The 25,438-nt window shown below is 34.9% G+C and overlaps 1 protein-coding gene across 2 annotated transcripts in view; it reads left to right on the top strand.

Moving 5' to 3' along the window:
• The window catches only part of agbl1 (AGBL carboxypeptidase 1), a 250,858-nt gene that overhangs the window by 177,186 nt on the left and 48,234 nt on the right, over positions 1 to 25,438 (top strand). For both annotated transcript variants that reach the window (XM_066701926.1, XM_066701925.1), the window contains 2 exons: positions 224 to 355; positions 3,007 to 3,183. In XM_066701926.1, coding sequence (XP_066558023.1) covers positions 224 to 355; positions 3,007 to 3,183 — 309 coding nt within the window. The remainder of the gene's footprint in view (positions 1 to 223; positions 356 to 3,006; positions 3,184 to 25,438) is intronic.

The raw sequence follows: 25,438 nt of genomic DNA, 5'->3' as shown, positions 1-25,438 counted from the left end.
TTTTGGAAACTATTAATCTTTCTTTGACAATAATCTGTAAGCTTAATAAGGCACAGAAAAGCAGTGATTTCACTATGTGCACCCAGCTCTCCAGGCATCAAAGCTCAAAGAACAGCCTGGAAGGCCTTGAACTACACTGAATTAAATTGTACATCCAGCCCTCCCATTAAGAAAATGCCCTAAAGGCTGACCTGACAAAGGACTGCTCACTTTCTGCTCATAGGTTTTCTGTGATTATCACGGTCATTCAAGGAAGAAAAACGTGTTCCTGTATGGCTGCAGTGTGAAGGAGACTCTCTGGCAGTCTGGTTCGCCCATCAACACCGCCACGCTGAAGGAAGAACCAGGATACCGGGTACTACTGGACAATAATGCTGTTGGCCCAGAAGGCTTTTGTTCACACAACTTAATTTCTTAAAAATGCAATGTTGGGAATAGTGCTAAGATTTTGGATTGAGATATAGAGAAGTATCAAGTAATTGATGGTTATTAAAGTTATTTAAACATAGAAAGGAAGGAAATATGCTTCTTAATGATGTTTGACAGCATAGCTCATTTGAGATATATCAAGACATATATCTCTTAAAAACTGCTATACTAATCTGTACTGGCATTTTGAAGCAGTACTAGATTTCTATACAACGGTTTCACTCTAGTGGAACTTCATTCAGATATTTTTCCCAAAAGGTGGATAGAAAACATTCTTCTAAGGTTATTGTAATGTTCCTGGTAGTAACATTTATAGAGGTTTTTATTATTATTATTATTATTATTATTATTATTATTATTAATAATAATAATAATAATAATAATAATAGTAATAATAATTATAATATTATTATTATTATTAATATAGAATTGTCTTAAATACTTTTGAGATCATTTTTGAGATAATAAAAAATACAATGTCCCATTTAAAGATGCCACTTAAATGAAGAAATGGATTCAGAATACAATTGTGAAGTTGAAGTGAGCAATGTTAAAAGTTACAAAAATCACCACAATAAAAGAACATTGCTGACTGATAATTTTTCTATATATTTATAAATAAATAAACTGCCAGGTAAAGTTGATAGAAATGCATTTGATAGTTTTATAAAGAACCCGTCATAGTAGTTTACGGAATGTCACTTTCTTTGTATCTAATTTTGTGGCTGTCTGGTTTGTTTGTTGAATTAAAACTATCCTAGTACTATTAAAGTACTACTAATAATAGCTATATGCCTATCCTTTATTAAAGTGCATTATCAATGCCCATTGTCTTCTTTTTGAGCTTTGTAATTTCCTGGACTGGATCTTGGAATTATAGTTTAATTTTATTCTAGTACCGTATGGTAGGGTGATGATATTTGACATTGTTCACTCTTTATTTTGTATTACTAACACAGCCCTCATACCCTGGGATATTTGAGTGCCATCAATGCCCTATTTCTACATTTCATATATTTTTCTGTAATAAGAACTCTTAAATATTATAATCAGTATATTTAAAGATCTACACAAGTTCTTTACTGAGAAAACAAAACATTTGACCACTGTTTCATAACACAACAATGTTTAAATGCATATTGGTTTCCTTTCTTATCTCCTTACCTATGTAGTCTGTGGCAGGTTTTTCAACATTGAATGTTTGAAATGAATTGTAAGAACATGTGTAGTGATATATATATATATATATATATATATATATATATATATATACATACACTGATCAGCCATTACATTATGACCACTGGCAGGTGAAGTGAATAACACTGATAACCTGACATGGCACCTGTCTGGGTGGGAGATATTAGGCAGCAAGTGAACATTTTGTCCTCAAAGTTGATGTGTTAGAAGAAGGAAAAATGGGCAAGCGTAAGGATTGTGATGGCTAGACAACTGGGTCAGAGCATCTCCAAAACTGCAGCTCTTGTGTGGAGTTCCCAGTCTGCAGTGGTCAGTACCTATCAAAAGTGGTCCAAGGAAGGAAAAGTGGTGAACTGGCGACAGGGTCATGGGTGGCTAAGGCTCACTGATGTACGTGGGGAGCGAAAGCTGGCCCGTGTGGTCCGATCCAACAGACAAGCTACTGTAGCTCAAATTGCTGAAAAGATAATGCTGGTTCTGATAGAAAGGTGTCAGAACACACAGTGCATCGCAGTTTGTTGTGTATGGGGCTGAGTAGCCGCAGACCAGTCAGGGTGCCCATGCTGACCCCTGTCCACTGCCAAAAGCACCTACAATGGCCACATGAGCATCAGAACTGGACCACGGAGCAATGGAAGAAGGTGGCCTGGTCTGATGAATCACATTTTCTTTTACATCACGTGGATGGCCGGCTGCGTGTGCGTCGCTTACCTGTAGAACACATGGCAACAGGATGCACTATGGGAAGAAGGCAAGCTGGTGGAGGCAGTGTGGTGCTTTGGGCAATGTTCTGCTAGGAAACCTTGGGTCCTGCCATTCATGTGGATGTTACTTTGACACGTACCACCTACCTATGCACTGTTGCAGACCATGTACACCCTTTCATGGACACGGTATTCCCTGATGGCATGGGCCTCTTTCAGCAGGATAATGCGCCCTGCCACAAAGCAAAAATGGTTCAGGAATGGTTTGAGGAACATAACGAGTTCAAGGTGTTGACTTGGCCTCCAAATTCCCCAGATCTCAATCCAATCGATCATCTGTGGGATGTGCTGGACAAACAAGTCCAATCCATGGAGGCCCCACCTCACAATTTACAGGACTTAAAGGATCTGCTGCTAACGTCTTGGTGCCAGATACCACAGCACACCTTCAGAGGTCTAGTGGAGTATGCCTCGACGGATCAGGGCTGTTTTGGCAGTAACAGGGGGACCTACACAATATTAGGCAGGTGGTCATAATGTTATGGCTGATCGGTGTGTGTGTATATATATATATATATATATATATATATATATATATATATATATATATATATAATTATTTATTGTATGTTTTTGGTAAAATCAACATTGTTCTTGCTTGTTTCCATTAAAGACACTTTCGAAAGTTCTTGACAGAATCGCCCCAGCATTCGCATTCAACAGCTGTAGCTTCTTGGTGGAGAAGTCGCGGGAGTCGACAGCGAGGGTGGTGGTGTGGAGGGAGATGGGGGTCCTAAGAAGCTACACCATGGAGAGTACTTACAACGGCTGTGACCAGGGCATCTACAAGGTGGGTACCATACCCTCTGCCTATTAAAGGGGGGCTTATGTAGTAATAAATCACACCAATTCCACTCACACATTTAATTATTTATATTCCAACAATGGGTAAATAAGTACACAAACAAAAGTCAATGTGTATAAAGCCACTGTGTTTTCATTTCTATATAATGCATTCAGACAAGATCTAGAATGACAAGTTCAGTAAAGTCACCAATACAATATCTGTCCTAACAAACATCTACTGCAGCTTTGAAGAAGTTTGTTAATTAACCTTAGTTCAGGTCGATTGACCCAGATTAGGCCTTATTATTTTTTTATGAAATAATAAAGACTGAAAAACTGAAATATTTTGTTTGCCTTATGTGCTGTTATATTCAGGTGCAAAATACATAGCACTGACATCAAATGCAGCTTGCTTTTAGTCTTGTTTTATAATCCTGCATTGGGATTCGTTTACTATATTGTCAGTGCAGTATTCTAACTGTTCTCATAGACATTATTTTCTGACATTGTGTGACAGTAGCTACTAAACATGGTTGTTGTGCCAGTGGGCAGGAGTAGTCTATGCTTGTGTAACCTGCCAGTGGGTCAGGTTGCTGTCTGTTCATTCTAATTGGGAATGCATCCTGCATTTATGCATTACAACAGACCAGATCTCAATATATTTTAGCTTAAGGCTTTGCAGCATTGGTATCTGCACTACTGGGAACCTAGTAATTTGTCTAGATAAGTGCCTAAGAATGAGAAAAAACTAAACAAGATAGAAAAGTAAAGAGAGAAAACAGGTAATTTGCAGCTGCAACCCTCAAATTTACAAGCAAAATAACCCCTGCAAATATCTACTAGCTTTGTGTCTTGAAGATACAGTATCTGGGCTGGCTAATTTATCACTCCCCACCTGTTCTTTCCATTTATTAGAGAAAGCAGGGACGGTTACTTCCAAGCTGCCTGCAGGGCATGACTGCTTCAAAGGAGACTCTTTGCCCTCAGACATTACTTATGACATCATCAGTTCCTTGTCAGGGCCAGACTTCACTTACAATCTCTCACTCTTACCACCTTAACACCTTGTTTCCAGGGAAACAGGGTGTTGTGCAGGGAAAGAAGGGAAACAAGACTGTAAACATTAATAACAGTGTGACATTATTAACATAATGAATTTTGGCTTTACACCCAAACACAGCAATAATTGTTTCCTGGATCAATAACATATTACATTTCTTTAAAATGCTCTTTTAAAATTAATTTCTTTGATTCTTTTTCATGAAGATGTGCAGTGTATTGTGGAGGTTTGTCATTGCATTATGAATGATCTTTCTAGGGGAAGCATGGTTTGAAATTCATTGTTGAGAACAGATTATTAGCATATTATTGAAATACTGTAGTTCCACAACTTTGTAGTGGTTACAAATATAAGTAGAAGAACAAATAAAAAACAAATCCACCATTGATGAGAGCTGTGTAGATTATTTTTACTATTATTATTATTATTATTATTATTATTATTATTATTATTATTGTTGTTATTTATCGGTAGACTCCCTTATTAAGGCGTTATCTATTATCTATGGATCAATGCAGATGTGTTGGTTCATATGTGAATAACAGATCAATGTAAATCTTATGTGTAGCAGTGCAAATTAAATAAAAAATGATGCACCGGCTATGAGTGGTTACATTTATGATTAGAAGAATCTAGCAACTAAAAAATAAGCTGCAACTGTGTACAATTGTGTAATTTTCTATTGCTTGTGTCAAAATTTTGATTTAATCCCAGCCATGGACACGTATTGTGATATAAACACCTTATTGTAATGTGATTTTTTATTATCATCGTTTGAAACTGAACAGTGATGTGTACATCACTACGAAATACATAATTTTAATATCACTCAATGCCATCTACTGTAACTTGCAATAAGTACAAATGTTTTGCTTGGTGTCACAAGGGGCAGTACTTATCCTGAGAGCAGCACACCTGTGCCATATTCTCTCCAAAGAATGTGTGTACAGTTGTTGCCACACTGACAAATGATGTAATGCAGAAACCAGTGTTCAATGTTTAAACACGTTAAATATATGAATGTGTTACACAGCTAAATTTAGTAACATGTATAGTTATCACTTCCACTTTGTATACTGTGCCTGGGATAAGGCAAAACATTGACCACCCGCTACTAAATAAGTAACTGTTGAGTTCATAATTTTTTAAAATTATACTTTCTTCCAATCCTAAATGTATCCGCTACGTTGTGCAATTTTGCAGTTTTGCAGTTTTGTCTTGTTTGTTTGTTTTATCTACTCAATGTCATACACTGGATGTGTACTGGCTTGCAAGTTAGGCAACCATATATTCCTGTAACTCCCTAAATATTGTCCAGATGTCTCCATATGCTTTACCTATTCATGTCAATATTCATAATAGCAATTACACTGCATGTTTACACTACAGCTGCTTTGACAGCAGTCATTTGATGCAGTGTTTGTCTCTTAAAAGTCACCTTCACTATATATATACACAGAGAGAGAGCGAGAGAGAGAGAGAGAGAGAGAGAGAGATGCATTAATTTTTATTATTATTAATTTATTAGCAGACGCCCTTATCCAGGGAGTCTTAAAAAATATATTATTGAAATTATTGTAAGCCTTTACAGATGTTTCTGAACCTTGATTACAAAATGCATAAATTAGAATACACATTCAATCCGTGGTTAGTGCGTTACACAGTTCTACAGTACATACACTGTAAGTATATTTAAATGGATTTCTATGTGGTATCTGGATATGACAACAGTTAATGGTTAACTTGAGAACTGTTGTTATGCGGATATATTTTAACAAGAATATGTATGCTAACCTAATATAAATGGATACTGGCCTGCATTTGCCCTTCTGTTGAATATACCTCCGTCTGGAATCAGCTGTTTGTTAACAGGAGAAAATGCATTCACCAGTGAAAATTGAAAGGAACAAAGCCCACATTTTCTGTAATGTGTAAAACTTTATAAACTAATGCCAAATGTATCATGCATGGAAACATCCACCTTATATAGGATATAGGCTGAATATATCACCTTGTAGTGAGAATGAATGAGGTTTAATATTTACTCCATAGTATAGGCTGCTCCTCAAATGAAAGATCTGTTAAGAAGGAAACAATTTTTAAGACACATAGTTTTGAATATAGTCAATGAATAAGCCTATGGATCACCACCTATGCAAACCTGTGCCATACGGGCAGGTATTTTCTTGATTTAATACAGCGGAAACATGACCACTCCCACTTTATTGTTGGGGCGGGATTAAATACAACTTCAACCAGCCGCTAATAGCAAACTACAACAGTACATCATGGCGTTTACATAAAAAAATTAAGAAAGTAGCATCTAACTAAAAATGAAACCACAACTGAGTATAGTTGTGTAGATTTCTAGTAGTGGGTGTGTGAAAGTTGTGTTTTATTCCCTGGTGTTGTGTGAGAAAAGAGCTGCAAGAAGGTCATTTTGCGGTGCAAATCGTGTTAGATTTAATACCTCGAAAGTTTAGCAGTGTGCTATACATTCGCAGATATGCTGCTTATGCTTTATTTTTTATTTTTTTTGACATTTTTTATTTAATCCTGCCCATAGTCACATAGAGAAAAAACAAAAAGCAAAAACGTAGTCATCACTTTATTAGTTTAAAGTTGACGGTGTTCTTAGTGCGTATTATCTTCTCTTTGTCCAGAATACCACATATGGCAAGCCAAATTATCATTTAGAGATATCTCTAAATCATTTAAAGATATCTCTAAATCATTTAAAGATATCTGCAAATATTTAAAGATATCTTCAAATAATTCCAGATATTTTCAAATATTTAAAGATATCTCTAAATCATTTAAAGATATCTGCAAATCATTTAGAGATATCTTCAAATAACTTAATGTTCATTTAGAGATATCTGCAAATCATTTAGAGATATCTTCAAATGACGTCCTGTATGTAGCCCAAGATGACCACTTCCTGTTAACTTGTTCATTCATTTCTATGTAACTGAATAAGAAAACAGGAAGTGATAATCTCAGTCAAAATACAGGAAGTCATTTGAAGATATCTTGAAATGATTTGCAGATATCTCTAAATTAACAGGAAGTAATTTAAAGATATCTCGAAATGATTCTGAGATATCTCTAAATCATTTAAAGATATCTTCAAAACATTTAGAGATATCTGCAAATCATTTAGAGATATATTTAAAAAGCACTTTATTTAGATATCTCTAAATGGTTTGCAGATATCTCTAAATGATTTAAATATATCTTTAAATAATTTAGAGATATCTCAAAATATTTTAAGATATCTTGAAATGCATTTAGAGATATCTCTAAATGATAATTTGGCTTGCCATATCTCTCCCGTACTTGAATGAGCTCATCTGAGTATTACCAGTATTCTTCTGATAGCTGTTTTTTTTAAATCCTTCACATTTACTTTGAATGGGTTTAAAGTAAATTATTTATAACTGAAAGCAAATTACATATGTTGCATAGATTATTTGTTTCTGACATTTAGAGTTTTAACACTTTTATTGTAATTGGCTAAAGTAATGCATTTATCTTCCCAATCAAATGCTGCTTGACTTTGGAAATATTAAAAAAAAAATACAAAATAATCTTGTAGTGCAGTACTGTCAAACAAATGTGAAATTACAATGTTAACAAAGATCCTACTGTAGTGTATTTTGTAAGCAGGTAATTCCATAACAAATCACCCAAAATCCCCTAATCATGAGAACGTTACATGAAGTTATGTCCAAATGAAGTGGGTTGGAGTAGCCCAGCTTTTCACTTCAGTTACGTTAGTTTACAACTGAGGATTTTCAGATGCTAATAAATTATTATACAGTTATCAGACTGAAATTTACTATATTACATATTTTTAAACAAGGTATTCTGAAGCTGAATATCAGTTATTTGTAAAGCCCCTAAGGACTAGACCCAATCAAATGTATCAAACTGTGATCAATAGCTTTCCCAGGAGAAAATCTAAAGAAAAAAAAGTCCTGCGAAATATCCAATTATCAAATCAAATACATTTTGCAATGAAAATCTGCAGTTTCAGTGGGTCCATTTTGCTGGGTGGGGAAGGGGAGTGCATTGTACAGTGTAATCAGGACTGCATGTAGCAAGGATGTGGCTGTTACAATGGGGGATTTCAATTTCCCAAACAAAGACTGGGAAAGCCCGGTTGGGACTACAGAGGCAGAAATAGAGATGGTTGAGATGGTAAATGACTGCTTTCTAACTCAATTTGTCAGGGAACCAACCAGGGAGAGTGCATGCATTGACTTGATCATTTCAAATGACCAAGACAGATTCAGAGGGACAGTAGTTAGAGAACCAATGGCAAATTGTGATCACAATATGGTTAGCTTTGAGGCATTATTTCAAAAAACAAGGTCCAAGTCTAAAACAATGGTCTACAATTTTAGAAAAGCAAACCTTGAAGGTATGAGGCGGCACTTAGAAGAGGTAGACTGGAGCACATTGGATACAGAGTCAGTTGAAAATGGATGGTTATATTTTAAGAATATACTACTTGAGGCTCAGGAGCAATTTGTACCAAAACTTAGCAAATTGAGGACCGAAAAACATTGGCCAAAATGGTTTAATAGAAGTATACAAAAAAATATCAAGAGAAAGAAAATGTTGTATTGCGCCTACAAAAGGGATGGAGACATAACAAAATACATAGAATATGTTGAGCTGCAAAGAGATCTTAAGAAAGAGATCAGGAAAGTAAAGAGGGGAATAGAAAGAAACATAGCTCTTGGAGTTAAAACTACTGCAAAGAGCTTTTTTCAATATTACAACAGCAAGAGGTCAATAAAGAGGAAGTGAAACAGCTAAAGAGCAAAAATTGAAGTATCTTGGAAAATGAATAAGATGTGGCAAATGTTCTAAATTAGTATTTCACAGAGGTTTTCACAAAAGAAAAAACAGATAACATGCCACAGGTTAACAATCAGTTCAGGCAAATCCTAAGAGAGATCAGGATAAATGAGGAGGAGGTACTAAAGGGACTAGCAGAATTAAAAACAAACAAATCACCTGGGCCAGATGGTATATTTCCAACAGTACTTAAAGAAATGAGGGAAATTATTTATAGGCCGCTAACTCAATTATTCCAAATGACACTTAGAACAGGGGATGTGCCAACTGACTGGAAAACAGCAAATGTCATACCAATCCACAAGAAAGGGGACAAAACTGAGCCAGGAAATTACAGACCAATCAGTCTCACCTGCATCACTTATAAAATGTTGGAAAAAATTATTAGACAGAAAATAGAGGAGCATCTTAATGAAAACCATATTCTTGGAGATAGTCAACATGGGTTTAGACGAGGCAGATCATGTCTTACTAATTTATTAGAATGTTTTGAACATACAACTGCAGCTGTAGATCATGTGAAAGCATATGATATGATATACTTAGATTTAAAAAAAGCTTTTGATAAGGTTCCACACCAAAGACTGATCAAAGCTGTAGGCATTCAGGGTAATGTAAGTAGATGGATTATGAACTGGTTGAGGTATAGGAAACAGAGGGTGTCGATTAGAGGAGTCACTTCTAACTGGAGTGAGGTTGTTAGTGGAGTTCCACAGGGATCAGTACTAGGGCCTTTGCTTTTTCTAATCTATATTAATGATCTGGATTCTGGGATAGTTATTAAACTTGTCAAATTTGCAGATGATACTAAAATAGGTGGCTCAGCAGATACAATCTCGACAGCACAGGCTATTCAGAGGGACTTGGATAATATTCAGTTGTGGGCCGACACCTGGCAGATGAAATTCAATGTGGACAAGTGCAAGGTAATACATGCAGGTAACAAAAATGTCCACTATAATTACACTATGGAAGGAATATAACTAGATAAAGTAACACATGAGAAAGACCTAGGAGTCTATGTGGACTCCTCACTTTCTCCATCCAAACAATGTGGGGAAGCAATAAAAAAAGGCAAACAGAATGCTAGGGTATATTGTCAAAAGTGTAGAATTTAAAACAAGGGAAGTAATGTTAAGACTGTACAATGCACTAGTTAGAGCTCATCTGGAATAGTGTACAGTTCTGGGCTCCACACTTCAAGAAAGATATCGCTGCTCTAGAGGCAGTTCAGAGGAGATCAACCAGACTTATTCCAGGTCTGAAGGGAATGTGCTACTCGGAGAGACTGAGGGAACTGAACCTTTTCACCCTGGAACAGAGGAGACTACGTGGGGACTTGATTCAAGTCTTCAAAATCATGAAAGGCAACGACCACATCAAACCAGAGGAGCTTTTCCAGATCAGCAGGGACAGACGCACCAGGGGACACAAATGGAAATTGGGCTTCAAGGCATTCAAAACGGAAAACAGGAGACACTTCTTCACAAAGAGAGTCGTCACAATCTGGAACAAACTCCCCAACATAGATGCTGAAAATTTGAGAACATTAAAAAATAGGCTGGATAGGATCCTTGGATCACTCGGTTATTAATGGACACCAAACAAGCACGATGGGTTGAATGGCCTCCTCTCATTTGTAAACTTTCTTATGTTCTTATGTTCTTAAGTGAATAACACTGATAATATCGTTATCATGGCACCTGTCAGTGGGTGGGATATATTAGGCAGCAAGTGAACATTTTGTCCTCAAAGTTATTAATATATATTAATGGACACCAAACGAGCACGATGGGTCGAATGGCCTTGTTCTTATGTTCTTATGTTCTTATCAATACAAAAATAACATAATTAGTATAAGTAGTAGTAAATAAACTGTAACGTTCATATATTTTTATAGTATAGTATTGGGTACAGCAAATATAAAATACATCAAAAAAATAAAGTGAAAACATTTGTAAAATGCAGAGCAGATCAGACTGTGGAAACATGGTCAACATTAAAATGACTAGATGTAGCCTATCAGAGCACTTCCTTTTACATCATATATCTGGGTGGACATAATCACATTTTAAATAAACTTTAAGGTTGTAATTATTATTTTGGTAACGCTTTATTGGCTTATTAATGTGTTATTATACATGTTTAATATATTAATACTGTCTTATAAATGAGTAATATCTCAGTTATAGCAATATATGGAATGGCCACAAAGTCGAACAGGTAGCTAAAATGTGCCCCTCTTATAAATCATGTATATTCAATGTGTCAAAGCAGTAGTGAAGTTGGCTTTATAACCTGTTCAGAAATGATTTTAAAGATCATAAAGTATTTAAAAAATACATTCCATGTATTGCTATAACTGAATTATAACTAATTATACATTAATGCTTTATAAAGTATATATTAACCATAGTGTATATATATATATATATATATATATATATATATATATATATATAGATGCTTAATAACACATTAATAAGCATCACCTTAATATACATTGTTACTATTATGAGTACATGATATATCAACATTATTACAATACAAATGTAGAAGGGAAACATGCAGTGTTCCTACATAACAAAAGTCTCCATTCAATTAAATATAATAAACCCGTCCAATGTGCTATGTATAAATTATAACTCATGATTTAACAAATGAAAAGCAGCACATTCCAAGGACACATATGTCATGGAGCCAATATTTAGAATACTAATGATATGAACAGAGTTAGCAACCAGCATCTCATACATAAGAAAATCAGCTGTTTTATTTCTAAACTTTACCAGGTGGTTCCACCACATGAGGTATGCTAAAGCCTGTTTCTGACTTTATCTTGATTATAATGCCCACACAAATGTTCTCAGATGGTGTCAAAAGCCTGACAGGCCATTAGGCTCTAAAGTGAATTGAAGTGGCCCATCGCCTCGTCTTTAGTGTGCCTGAGCGGCCATCACAAACCTACCTGAATCCAGTGCTAATTCATGCCAATTAGCAGCCTCTGTGAGAAGTGGGAATCTGAACAAAAATCACAAAGAAGAGAGGCTTAATTACACTCTCAGTCAGTCACTGATTCAGCTAAGGGGTCATCATATAGAGCAGTACCACAAAATTATCATATTTTGGTGTCCTTGTCAGTTAGGAACAAAGAGAAGAATATACATTAAATAATTAGCTGAACATTTCATTTCTCCCATGCCTGTTAAACTGCATTAATTAAAATTTAAAAAATCAGCTACAAGATTCTTTGTACACTGAGACCAAGCGGCCACTACAGTTGAGTATTTTGGATGGATTCTCCCAACAAAGTTTTCCCATGAATAGGGTTCATTTTTTTAAATATTTATATACAAATGTATGGTAATGGAGTTTGATAATTACATACTACAAAGAGAAGAGACTGGGTATTTTTGTTTAAATGTGTTCTAGAAATAAGTGTTTTAGAGAGAGATAGCGAGGGGGAGAGAGAGAAAATGATTTGACAGAATCACAGTCTTTGCATCTTCAAAGCAACAGAATCTAAGCCCTAAATAGAAATTACTGAGTGTTTTTTTTTTTTTTTTTGTCTGTTCTGCACACTGAATGTTAAATTCAAGAGGTTTTGCAGATCAGAGAGAGACCAAATGCAAACTTTGCACTCCTTAGAAGTGTCCAGAAGACAGTAATGGCTTGCGACTTTAGACAAACTGAAACTTATCCATTTCCCAGATCAGCAGTGACAGAGAATCTTGGGTTTTCGAGATGCAGAAAGATTCATAAGAGGAAAGCTTCAAAGAGAAGTAATTTGCATCACAAAGATATCACCTCTAATCACCTTAAGTATGCAGTTCTACTGTGAAGAGAAAAGTAGATTTTTATTGTTTTTCATTTTTGGATTTTAACTAAAAAAAATATTTAAATATGTTTAGGATATTAATATCATATAGTTGCAAAAACTTTTCCCTTTGACATTACCATGCATTTCTGAAAGAGAGAATAATCATTACAGTACAGCAGAAATCTGTTAATGGTACAGTATTATACAAATGATAATTTGTTATTTCTATATAGTAAGTAGAGTTATAAGTAAAAACTGAAACCTAGTTATAGAAAAAGATTTTGTGAGGCATGTGATTTTAACATTTTTCTTTTTTGTTATATGAATTCATAGAACATGTATGGTCAGCATATTTTACCTCCTTCCTCTGACCTATGACAACTCCTTTATTATGTATCTCTGCTTCTTTTTAGATTTCCTTCAGAAAGAATCAGCTGTTTCCTTGTCCAAGTTTGTCATGTCTGTTTTGTCTCAATTAACTCTGTAATAAGTGTAAAGCCTTCTGACTGATAGCAAAATATTCACTCCATTATAAGTTTAAAGGGCGTAACTGAGGCCAATTTGCAGTAAAATATATCCACTGGTATATTGGCTTTTCACATGAATAATAAACTTTGGATTATCAGCCAGTGGTTTAAGTATATGTTGCCTTCTTTCAATTTTGTAGGATTGCAGTTATTACAGTTAGATTTCTGGGTTATATTTTCATAAAAGTGTTTTATTAAAGATACAGAAACATACTTTGAACTTTACTTCATGTGTTCAATTTGGAATTCGAACTATTTGCCAATGTAGTGACGTACAGTATGGTATTCTAACAAGTCAGGTTTTTCTGAACCTGTGGATATAAAACATTACCTACTTTATATTTTACCTAGAAAATTGATTGTGAACTGCTGTTTTGTTCTTACTACCACTGGTAGTACACTATTGCTTCAAACCTGATAATGTTTCATGCATATCCAGAACTGATAAGAATCATAAAGGTTCAGAATGCTGTTACTAGTTATGTATGATTATAATTGGAACACAGGCATCTATTTTCAATTGAAGGGTTCTAGGAGGCCCACCTTACTGTTCCAGACTGAAACGCATTTGAAACGGGTCAGCCAATCTGAAAGGGTGGTCATAGCATATTCCCAAGACTACCACCCAAGTCAGGCAACAAACCTTGGAAATATTATAAATATTGCAAATAATAAGGCTATTATTTATTGAACTGACAGGGTTCAGTGTACAGGTTTATGTGATGTACAGGTTTATATACATAGCTAAATAATATTTTCAAAGCAAATTTGAAGATTCTTGATTGGATAAGTATTCAGCCCTTTTGGTATGGCAATTCTAAATCAGTTCAGGTGCAAAATATTTGTATGAAACGTTGCAAAAGTAGTGTTATGTTTTAAGGTTTCAAGCTCTGTGTAATCAGAGGGGTTTTACTTGACCTGAAGACCAAGGAGTTTTCTTTAAAAAAATCAGGAGAAAAGTGATAAGGAAGCACAGTAAGAAGTGCAATGTGCATACTTCTTAGCAGATGCCCTTATGCAGGGTGACTTACAAAATATAATCGCAATACAAATTAAAACATTTACTTGCATATTACTATGAATTACTATTATTTACCTTTCATTACTGCAAATTTACATGGCTTTACTTATTCTGGATTACTTTGATTTCTTTGCTATAACTTAAAATTACTTCTGGAGTGTATTTTTTGGTTTTCACTTTACTGATTATATTAAGCAATAAGTATTGTTGTTTACTGAACATAAGTAATATATTTACTTCCATTTTAAATTATTAACATCTGCTACAAAATATTGGACAGTTGCACCAACTTGCAGTGTACTAGGGCTGTAATAGGGGGCAGGCCAAGTGGGTCACTGTGGGCAGGGGCCTTTTTGCAGCTTTATTATAAAGCATTTAATGTGTTTCCATGTCAAAGGTGACGACCCATACTCATGTGGGGAACTATTTCTTAATTTCAGGTAACCAAGGCTGTATCTGAAACATTTTCACGTTATAAAATCACTGAGACTTTTTAGAATGAAAAGGTACTTAGTTTACTAACAACCATATGACTGAACATTTCACAGTTAGAGCTAAGACAAATAGCTAGGCTTTCACATTTGCAGTAAAGTTTGTTCTTATCATTCATGTCAGGCAGGTGATTTCTATATGATCTTCAATTAGTAATATCACCTCCTCCTGTACCTCAGGCAAAACTCACTGCAAACAGGAAGCACATCAAACACGCTGATGACCTCTGTTAATAATTTCTGAAGGTCGGTCTTTCACTGTAAAAGTGTATTTTCATAAAATATGAATCAGTGTCTAATCCTGTAGAATAAAATAATCATAATGGAAAAAAAGTACAAAATGTCAGTTTAAGAGAATCTCTTACAAAATCGTTCTTGGAGGAAGTATCAGGCAAGCATCAGCTTTATGAGTCTCTTAGGCTTCTGAGACAACCGTGGCAGTCTAGGATCTTAAAGTACCATTTAAGTCCAGTGCTTCCAAGATACACAAAGGCCTATTTGGGATTTACTTGCAAAGACTTCTTAACAGGGTGCTTAGATGCTACGTACTGACATACTACTTTATTGATAAAAGATCAGGTGTTACTTTTCTCAGTGTGCAGTTAGGAAAGGAAATGAGCATGAATTAAAAATTGATATTCTTTGCAAGATTACTCAAACTATTAGTATACTATGTGTAGATTTTACTATTCATCTAGGGCCCTTTCACTGATACCTGTTATTTTGTTGTTGTTGTTGTTGTTCTACCTGTATTTTGAGTTATGATTTTGTAATTAAAACATAAGAGTTATTTATTGCAATGATGATGAGTTGTTTTCACTTTGTACCTAGTTTAATTAGGTGTCCTGTTGTATTCTTAACAACATGACTATTTAAAACTTTTACAAATATATTTATGCAACCATTTTACTTTTACTATACCCCTCTACATTTTTTTATTTGTTTGTTTAAAAAAATAATAATAATCAGATTAATACATTACAGTAAAAAAAATATGATTTCATATACTGAATCATTGTAAGGTATTGTATATAACAAGATGTAGATGTAGCTATTTGGTTGAATATAGCCCAAAAGGCTGGTAGATGATAATAATAATAATAATAATAATAATAATAATAATAATAATAATAATAATAATAATAATTATTATTATTATTATTATTATTATTATTATTAAACTTGAAGGGTTCATAGTATGTGTATCATAGCAGGTTTTTAATTTTTGCAGTGAAAGTGAGTATTAAACTTTAAGAAACAAATGCCTTCAGAATAAGGAATATAATCTATATAATTAATTTGCCAAAGGAAATATTCTGTTCTTAGGCTACTGTTTATTTCTGTTTTAAGAATATTCTTGTAAGTATAAAATAGGCATATAATATATTAATTTTAAATAGAGATGTGAATCTAAAGCCTGTTCTCATATGCGCTTAATCAGTCACATCTTTTTGGAGATGGTGCATAGTTGGGAGCTAATTAAGACCATCATCAAAGCCTAGAGCTCTGGCACCTACACCATCCTGATAAATTTTTAAATTTTCTTGGGCAAACCACAGCTTGAAATCCACATGGCAGCTCATTCCAATTATGGGGGAAATGTTATACAAAACAGCTTCTCCTATATAGGACAAGGACACTTCCCAGCTAACCAAATAACACTGTGCCAACATTGCAACAAAGTGAAAATGGAACCATGTCGACTCCAGGGAATATTGTCAAAGCATTGTAAATTAACATTATAAAGTTACTTTTATGTATCTGCATTCCAGAGAACAAATTCTCACAAATAGCTAAATAGAGAAAATAAAGTCTGTTTAAATAAAAAAATAAAAAACATATACTGCATATATGCATGCAAAATAATGTGCTTATGTCTGAGAACAGTACATTAGCACATTCATAGAATAAGTAATATGATTCTGCAACTTCTTTCTCACTACATATTTGTGAAAAACAAAGTGCAACCAAACTACAGCCTCACACAATTGTGCCAGAACAATGTGTTAGCTGAGTGGGCACACACTTGATTTAAATGTACTGATTACACAAGAGTCTACTACTTACTGTGTCTATATATATTCTGGAGTTGGCATCCTTCTGCATAACCTTATTTTCTAGTTTCCAGTTCTGTAGTGTTTGCAGTTTAATTATACAGAAGTATTAGTTACATTAAATATCTATTTTTTAAGTATTTTACACAGACTAAAATATTATCTTTCAAGAGTTCACATGAGCTCTGAATTTTAAATATTTGCTTCAGCATTAGTAAATACTTTCTTTGAACTTGCACATAAGCATTCTAATGTTATGCTATTTGGTTAATTATAATTTTAGATAGGTAGTTTTTTTCAATCTGGTGTAATTGTTTGTTATTGATATTAGAAATTCCAGGTAGGCATTCCTTCTACACTTTTGAGATTTAGAGTTTTAGTTGCACTGAAGTACTTTAATTTAACCTGATCTTCAAAATTCCATCCATAGATCAAACCATTTTTGCAAGGATAGGACATGTAATATTACTTGTAAAATATGTCCTGTTATATCTGAACAGTATGTACTTATCAGAGACGTGCAGAGACACTGCGGGGGGCAGTGGCTCAAAAAACAAATGGCATCCCCACCCCATTCTGATCGGGGGGGTTGGGGGTTAGAGGGTTGTGGAACGGCACATGCAGGGGGTGGGGCAGAGGGTCCGCTAGTGGGGGTTGAGGCAGCCTTGGCCCTACAATCCCATCCCCCCAGCAGATACAGCAACATACCGTTCAACATGGATGTTGATCCACCTGGCTTTTCTCCTTGCAAAAGAGCAAACAGCCTCCATTTAATGCAGCTGTTGAGTCAGTTTATGCTCAATAGATATTGTCACCAGTCCATTCAGTCGTTGCTCGGTCATCATTGAACTAAGGAATTTATTTTTCAACTTAGTTTGGAAAAGCTTTGCTCACCACATGCAATGAAGCACCTGATCTGACTGTCAACATCGGTGTATTTAAAGGACAAAATCAAGACCAATCAGACAACGCTGCAATGGTGTGGTTTGGACCCCCATAGGCCAGGGTCCGTTTGGAGATTATGAATGCATTGAATAGCATTCACAGCATTCGCATTGTACTTGATCGGTTTATATATAAGTGCTAACATTTTTTGAAATCCATTAATTATTGTTAATGGTATTTTATTGAGATTGTATTATTACTTTTAACTTTTCATTAATTTCTTCATGGCCTTTTTCTTCTTTTTCTCTGATGTATTATTATTATTTCCAACTCTCTACCTGAATTGTTTGTTAAACCTAATGCATTTTTGCCGGATTAGAGAAACGTTAAATACTTTTTTCTGTAGTTCTGCCCATAAAGATACCTCAACATATTTTATATAGCTAATGCATGTGTTAGTGTGTAGTACTGTTGTTGATCACTGTTCACAATTAATGCTAAAACATGTACATTGGAACAAACGACACCAAAGACCTATCGGAGAGAGAGGGCATTTAGGGCTCTGCTGACAGACGGGGCAGTGGATCTGCACATCCCTGGTACTTATTATGTCTAAAGAAAACAAATGGCTTCACTTGTTAGGTTTCATCCCAGCCAAAAAGGAGATGGATGACATGTGACATATTATTTATGTCTTTATCCAAGGCAACAAGCTTTACAATAATCATAAAACAGTACAATCAATACACAATACTATATTTACAGCACTACACAGATGTGCAGATGTATGGAGTAACATTGGATTTCAATGAATTAAGCAAATAAAACAAAAAGCATGACAGCAGTGCCCTTAAATAATGATTCAGCAGCCATGCAGCATAGTTCACCAGTAAGAGGCAAAAGTGCACTACATGCACCAAGAATGTCCATAGTCCATAGTGTGTCAGGTGTGGTTTTTGATGGTAATCAATGTGCTTATATAGTATGAAACCCAGGGGACGCTTTTTGACTATTTGCAGAGTGAAAAGACATTATGATACTAAACTGAGACGAGACAGAGATAATCAACCAGACCAAAGCTACTGTGAACATGTGAAGGACAGCAGCAGTTATTTAAGTCTGTCATAGACTTACACCCTTACATATGTGTTTGTATTTTCGCTTGGCTACCAGTATTTTTGGTAACACAGTGCATACTTAATGTTAATAGTAATACCCTTTTCCCAATATCTTATTTGCAGGTGTAGCTGTTCTATGGTAGGTGGCCCTCCATAGAAAATAATGTTGTTGTTGGATGTGGTAATGGAAGACCAGTAGGTGGCACTCTCCTCTTCCGAAAGAGAAAACCCAGATCTTTTTCCGGTGCATACTGTAGGAGATGCCGTGTTTCAAATAAAACATTAAAATAGCTTATCACAAATTAAGGTGGAGGATCAGTATAAAGGAGCCATTCCAGAACCTTTCACTTGTAGCGGATCTAGCCACGGAACCAGGCTTAACAAACGTATCATTGAGCCGTCCTGGGATTTTTAATGTTGGCAATGGAGATTAGGATTTATTTGTTATTTCTACCCACCCCACTGCCCCCACCACTTAGCACACAAATGAATGACAGGATAGAACTCGCATGCTGTCTACAGTAGGTTATACATCTTCGACCTGAAGCCATGTCTCTACTTGTTATGAAACAGAGCGTGCTAACTACTTTGCCACTTGGCTGGTGGCATTTACCTAGAGTTAACAAGATCCAGCAGGAAAGGTCTAATCACAAGATAAATGCATCAGCCTCTTAGAAAGGGCATTAATAGTGTCTCGTGTGCCTGTCAAATGTCCCTCTGATTCTTTTTTTGGCTACCTTCTTTCCAACAGAAACAAAGCCCTGCAGCTCTTTTTCCAAACAGTATGAATAAGTATTAAAATGAAACAGATAAATCACCTGCATTTTTAATACACATACTGCATGAGAAAGAATTTGCACTGCCTGGGCTTTTAAACAATTATTGGGAAGGATTTGATTGCAATATTCATGGCATTGTTATGAAACTGAAAATCAGAACCTCTTATGATGAAGCAGCTTTTCAATAGAGGATGTTGGAGGGATTATTGGATTCAGCTTGCATAAACATATTTTTTAAATGTTTATTTGTCTTCATACTTTTTGGACTCATTATGGATATATGTTTGCTTTAGAAAAATAGTATACCACCACCTTTCCCTATAAATACATTATTTGACAAAAACAACCACAGTTTAAAATATGTATCATAGTTTCTCCTTGTTATGGAATATCATAATAATGAAATAATTACTTAATAATGCAAGAAAATAGATAATTTTATGTAATCATTTAATAATGCAAGATAAGAGAAAGTTCCACCCAGCCATTCTATACTGTAGTATCACATTACACCTTGACTGTTATCAATTATACAACAATCTAGCGGTGATGTATATATTTACATGTATGAGATACATTTTTAATTAAAGTCTGAGTACATTTTTATAGAGGTGATTGTGATATATTCTAGAGACACCTGAAATAGTCGGCCAGAATCCCTACCCTAGTCATTTGGAGTATAACTGATTTTTGGATAGACCAGTTTGTATTCATGTTTTACTGAGGTTAAACACTGTCCTTTCATGGAATTAGTGTAATTGAATATGTAAAACATTTGCAAAAGTATTCTAAAGCTTGACATGTTGCATCGTGTAGTCTAAAAGAATATCCATGTAATTCCATTATCCAGACATATATTAAATTAGACTACAAAGCCCCTGAAATAACTGCATTTACAACTGACCAAAACCCACTTCATCTTGACCTATATAATCTAAAGGGCTGCTGTTGTAGAAGCATAATTCTGTATTAAATGGCATTCATTTAAATCCAAAACATAAAAAAGGGAAGTAATCTTTCTCAGGTTTGTTTTCTCTAATATTGTTGAGCACCCTGACACTCCCTGAGGTTGTTCTGTTTGTAGATCCCTTCTCTGTAAATCTCATTAATAGCTCCCTTGCCCAAGGCCTTGTTTTTGCATTGTCATTTTATAATTTAGTTTAGTTTTTGCTGTTGCTTTGCTTCTGGACATGTTTTTTTATATAAAAAAAATCCACTAGCAATTTAATGACTTATATTTTAGAAATGCTTCCAGAAAATGAAAATGAAAAATAAACAAATACAAGAATAAATAAATATGTATGACAAACAAGAAAGGACTTAAACTGCACATTAATTTGGAAACAGATGTCAGGTCAGCGCACACTATTTAACAGCTAATATGTCTTTCAAACATCAGAAGAAGGGTAGGTTTAAAGGACAACTTTCAATTTCTGTCACCCTTGCCAGCACACCTTTGCTCTACTTTTGACAGACTGGTAAAATGGGAGGCAGTAAGAAAGAAAGAAAAAATGCCCAGGAAAAAGCAGTAAAGAAGATTCTGACTCATATTGTTTGCATGGGTTAATGGTATTAAAGAAATCCAAGCCACAACGATCATGCCTGTTACAGATTATGTAAAAATAGTACTATAGAATAAAGCATGAAGTTGTTTTGGGAACTTTGAGGCCATTTGTATTTAATTGTCCTTTTTCACAGCTATTTATAATAATAATAATTATTATTATTTGTAGTAGTAGTAGTGGTAGTAGTAGTATCATCATCAGCGGCATCACTGAATGTAACTATTACTTGATTTGCCACAGGAAAGACAAATCCTGTGCCCTTGTTTTGTTCCTCTCCATTTAAGTATCAAGGAAGTGATCAAAAAATATATCTTGAAACACAAAATTAGCATTCCCTTCAGCCTCGCAACAGCTGCCATTTTATGCTGAGGGTTCAAATTGTAAGTGTTAAAATTTGCTTATATGATAGAATTGAACAGAATAATCAGATACTTATAAACGTATAAACTCCTACCAACACATGAGGAAATATAAACCATACATAATAAACTGTGATGATCCTTTAAAGTAAGCATTTTGATTAAAAATAAATCTGTACTATTTTTTTTCTTTTCTTCAAAAGCCATCTGTTAAATGTATTATGGAACCTAAGAGAAAAACCAAGAACTTTTATCTGTCTCCACATTTTGAAAATGTCCCTTGTAATTTCAGTAATAAGGTATTATTGAGTGCAATTCTCAATATGAACATGCACTATACAACTTCCAGAAGGGAAATATATATTAATAATTGTAACAGCAAGCAATGACAGTAACATATTTTATAAATACATGTACTGCATATTCCTTTTTAATGTGTCACTGAATGGAAGTCTTCTAGCATAGCTATCATTTAACAGACAGCCAATTAAAGTGAAGAACTAATAAATAATATTAACCTTATGCTATTCCTTATTCTTTAAGGCAGATTAAGTTTTTATTAGACATAAGAAGAGTCTGTGCTCAAGATCAAGGTCCATGATATCAGTGGATCTGTGCTATGGTGCAACTTTGTAGTGTAGCAGTTGAAACAGATACATTAGCATATGTATAAATGATTTAAAATTGCACTCCATATGCAATATTTTTATTAAACTATCAAGGGATATTAAAAAATGGAGATACTTCAAATACATATATTGATCTGTTTGGGGTTTATCTTTTTCTTTGAGTGACCACAAGATCTTTAAATTGATGTGTAAAAAAGGCACCTACATGTTAAACCAATAACAGAACATGGAAAGAGCTGATATCCTATATTTTATATTTTCATAATTTATACATGCCTCACATTACAAATCATTCTTACTTTCATTTGTATAAGATGTATTTTTAATAGTACTGTTAAGCAAAGCCTAATTAATAGAAAATAAATTGTGAGATTGCACATTTCCCATTTCATGTCAGTGTAACTGCAATTATTTTACAAACCGCTGTGGGGATTCACATCCTTATGTGGCTTTCTAACCATTCAGCTAGCAGCAGTTTCGCTTATATATTCTTCAACAATGTACAGACATGGGGGAAAAAATAAGAATCTATTTTAATTGTGAGCAATAAACTAGGAACTGTCAGATAATTCGATAGACCCTTACATTTGAATAGCAGCTAGCCTGACCAGCGAGAACAGCAGATTGTTTTGCTGCCACAATGCAAACACAAATAGAAATTGATTTTTGTCAAGTAAACAGTCTGAGCTATATGCATTCTCAACATGTAAACCTATTTTGCCTTCTAAATTATTGAAAAGTTTTCCGCTGTATCTTGTGTACTTTTTTTCCCTGTCAGGGAGGCCCTGGCTCCCCTCTTCTAAAGTATATTAAAGCAATTACGTGCTCTGGTCCTGTGGGGATGGTGACAGGCACTGCACTATCAAACCTCTCCCGGTTGTCTTTCTGCAGTCCTTAAAGCATGCCTCGTGAGCTTTGCTGAATCTAGGCAGGCCTCAGGACAAGCTAACAGCCCAATCTCATTGAGTATGCAGAGCTAGAATTAGAAATCTTTGCATGTGTCTGTGTTTCCACTTATCTACAGAGGCAGGTTGTGCAGAATGAAAGTATAATAATAATAATAATAATAATAATAATAATAATAATAATAATAATAATAATAATAATAATAACCACAACAAAATAAAAACAGAGGAAAGGGCTTAAAAGAGAGTCATCTAAAAAATTGGAACAGTAAGGGAAATAACTGCCTGCTCTTCCATTAAGGTCATGGGTAACAACAGGACAAGTGAGCAAACAGCACATTTGGTTGGGAAATGTTAAGCCATAGATAGCAGCAGAAATACACAGGGACAAATACACCAGCAACCTGATGAGGTAATATAGAGTAAATGGTCTCAAAGCAAAGAACAATCAAGACAAAAAATTGGGATGTTTTGCCAGTTTCCTGTGGTATTATTGTAATTTATTTGAATATGCCAATATCAATGCAATGCAATGGTTACCATCTTAAGTAAACAGAATTTTACAACATTTCATGAAATACACTTAGGGAAAGCATATACTGTTGCGTGTGCTAATAACATGCTCGAGCAAGCAGGTGCAGTTTAGTGGGAGAGCAATTATCTGCAATCATTACAAACTGAAGAGATTCTTGGGCAAAAAACAGGCAAAAATGTAATGTTCAGAAAGGATAGCTTCATGCATATGGAGCCAAGATGTTAATTAGCAGATTAGAGAAAAAAAAAAAGGATCTGTGGAGTTAACTCCTCTGTTCAAGACTCTACCTTTTCCAGGTAGTAAACTCCTTCCTCAGTTGTAGTGCATTGTATTCTTTGATTGTATTCTTTGATTAAACATGCATTTGTTTGTTTCTATATTCTAGACTTAGGTACGGTGGCCCTGAAGTGCAAAACACAAATGCAAATAGAAAACCGCAATTGGCAAAAAGAAAAACACAAAAAATAGAAACACAATTGCAAAAAGAAAAACACAAAAAAAAGAAAATCAATTGCAAAAAGAAAAACGCAAATGCAAGAAGAAAAAGACAAAAACAAAAAGCAGAACACAAATGCAAAAGGAAGAACACAAATGCAAAAAGAAGAACAAAAAAACAAAAAGGTTTTTTTTTAGTTTCTTCATCTCCCCGCCACATTATTTTGAAGCCCACCACTTTTATGGGCAAGCTACACGCCCACACAGGATTGAAGCGCTGCTATTGGTCCGCGTCTCTTCTCTGCTCTGTGCTCTCTGTGCACGAGAGAAACACTTGATTTCAAGTATAAGTGTTGATGCAGGTTATATTACAAAGGTTAGAAAGTGATGTTAGCCTATTTTAAGTGTTTCTTAAAGCAATTGCCATGCACATGGTGTGTTGGTGAGTTAACAGAAACAACTAAACACAGATGTTAACACAGAAATAAGAGGACTGATTTCACATTAATGAAGAACATCATGCTTTTATTAGCTGAACACTAAAACATTACAGTTCACACAATACTGTCTGTGTGCATGTGGGTCTTTGTGTGTGTGTGCGTACATTTAATACATATGAGGACAGAGTTCACTGTAAAAACTAAAGGGAACACACACATAATTGGTGCAATGAATGTGAGTTAAGCTCTCTGTTACACAGTGTTTATTTCTGATATTAAAAGTGATTTGGTCCCAGAGCTGGTATTTTTGCATTCTATATTAACAAATATAGGTCTTGATCGAGTTATGAAATTAGCCTACAGGACCTACATTTGTCGCTCTTTACAGTGCACCTCCACTTCTAATTATAGCAGCGCTTCAGTCCTGAGTGGAGGCGTGTAGCTGCCTATAACAGCTGTGGGCTTCAAAATAAAACTGGTTTCATCAGCATCCACAATTGTCACTCCAATACCTCCCACCATACTCTCCCTTCCTTAACCCCAAGGAGTTTTTTTCGGCATGGCGGTGGAAGGTTTACATTATTCAACCCTATGTCAGGATACCCCTCATTCAAGCCATGGAGGAGGCCTACGACCAAATTGATGCAGGGTCTGTGCAAGGATGGATTCGCCATTCAAGAAAATTCTTCCCTCACTGTCTTGCGAGAGAGGACATAGCCTGTGGTGAGAACGAAGTGCTATGGCCAGATCAGGCTAGGTGAAGAGAT

Source organism: Amia ocellicauda, chromosome 4 (genome assembly GCF_036373705.1).
Source record: "Amia ocellicauda isolate fAmiCal2 chromosome 4, fAmiCal2.hap1, whole genome shotgun sequence".
NCBI lineage: Eukaryota > Metazoa > Chordata > Actinopteri > Amiiformes > Amiidae > Amia > Amia ocellicauda.
This window is presented reverse-complemented; position numbering and strand designations above follow the sequence as displayed.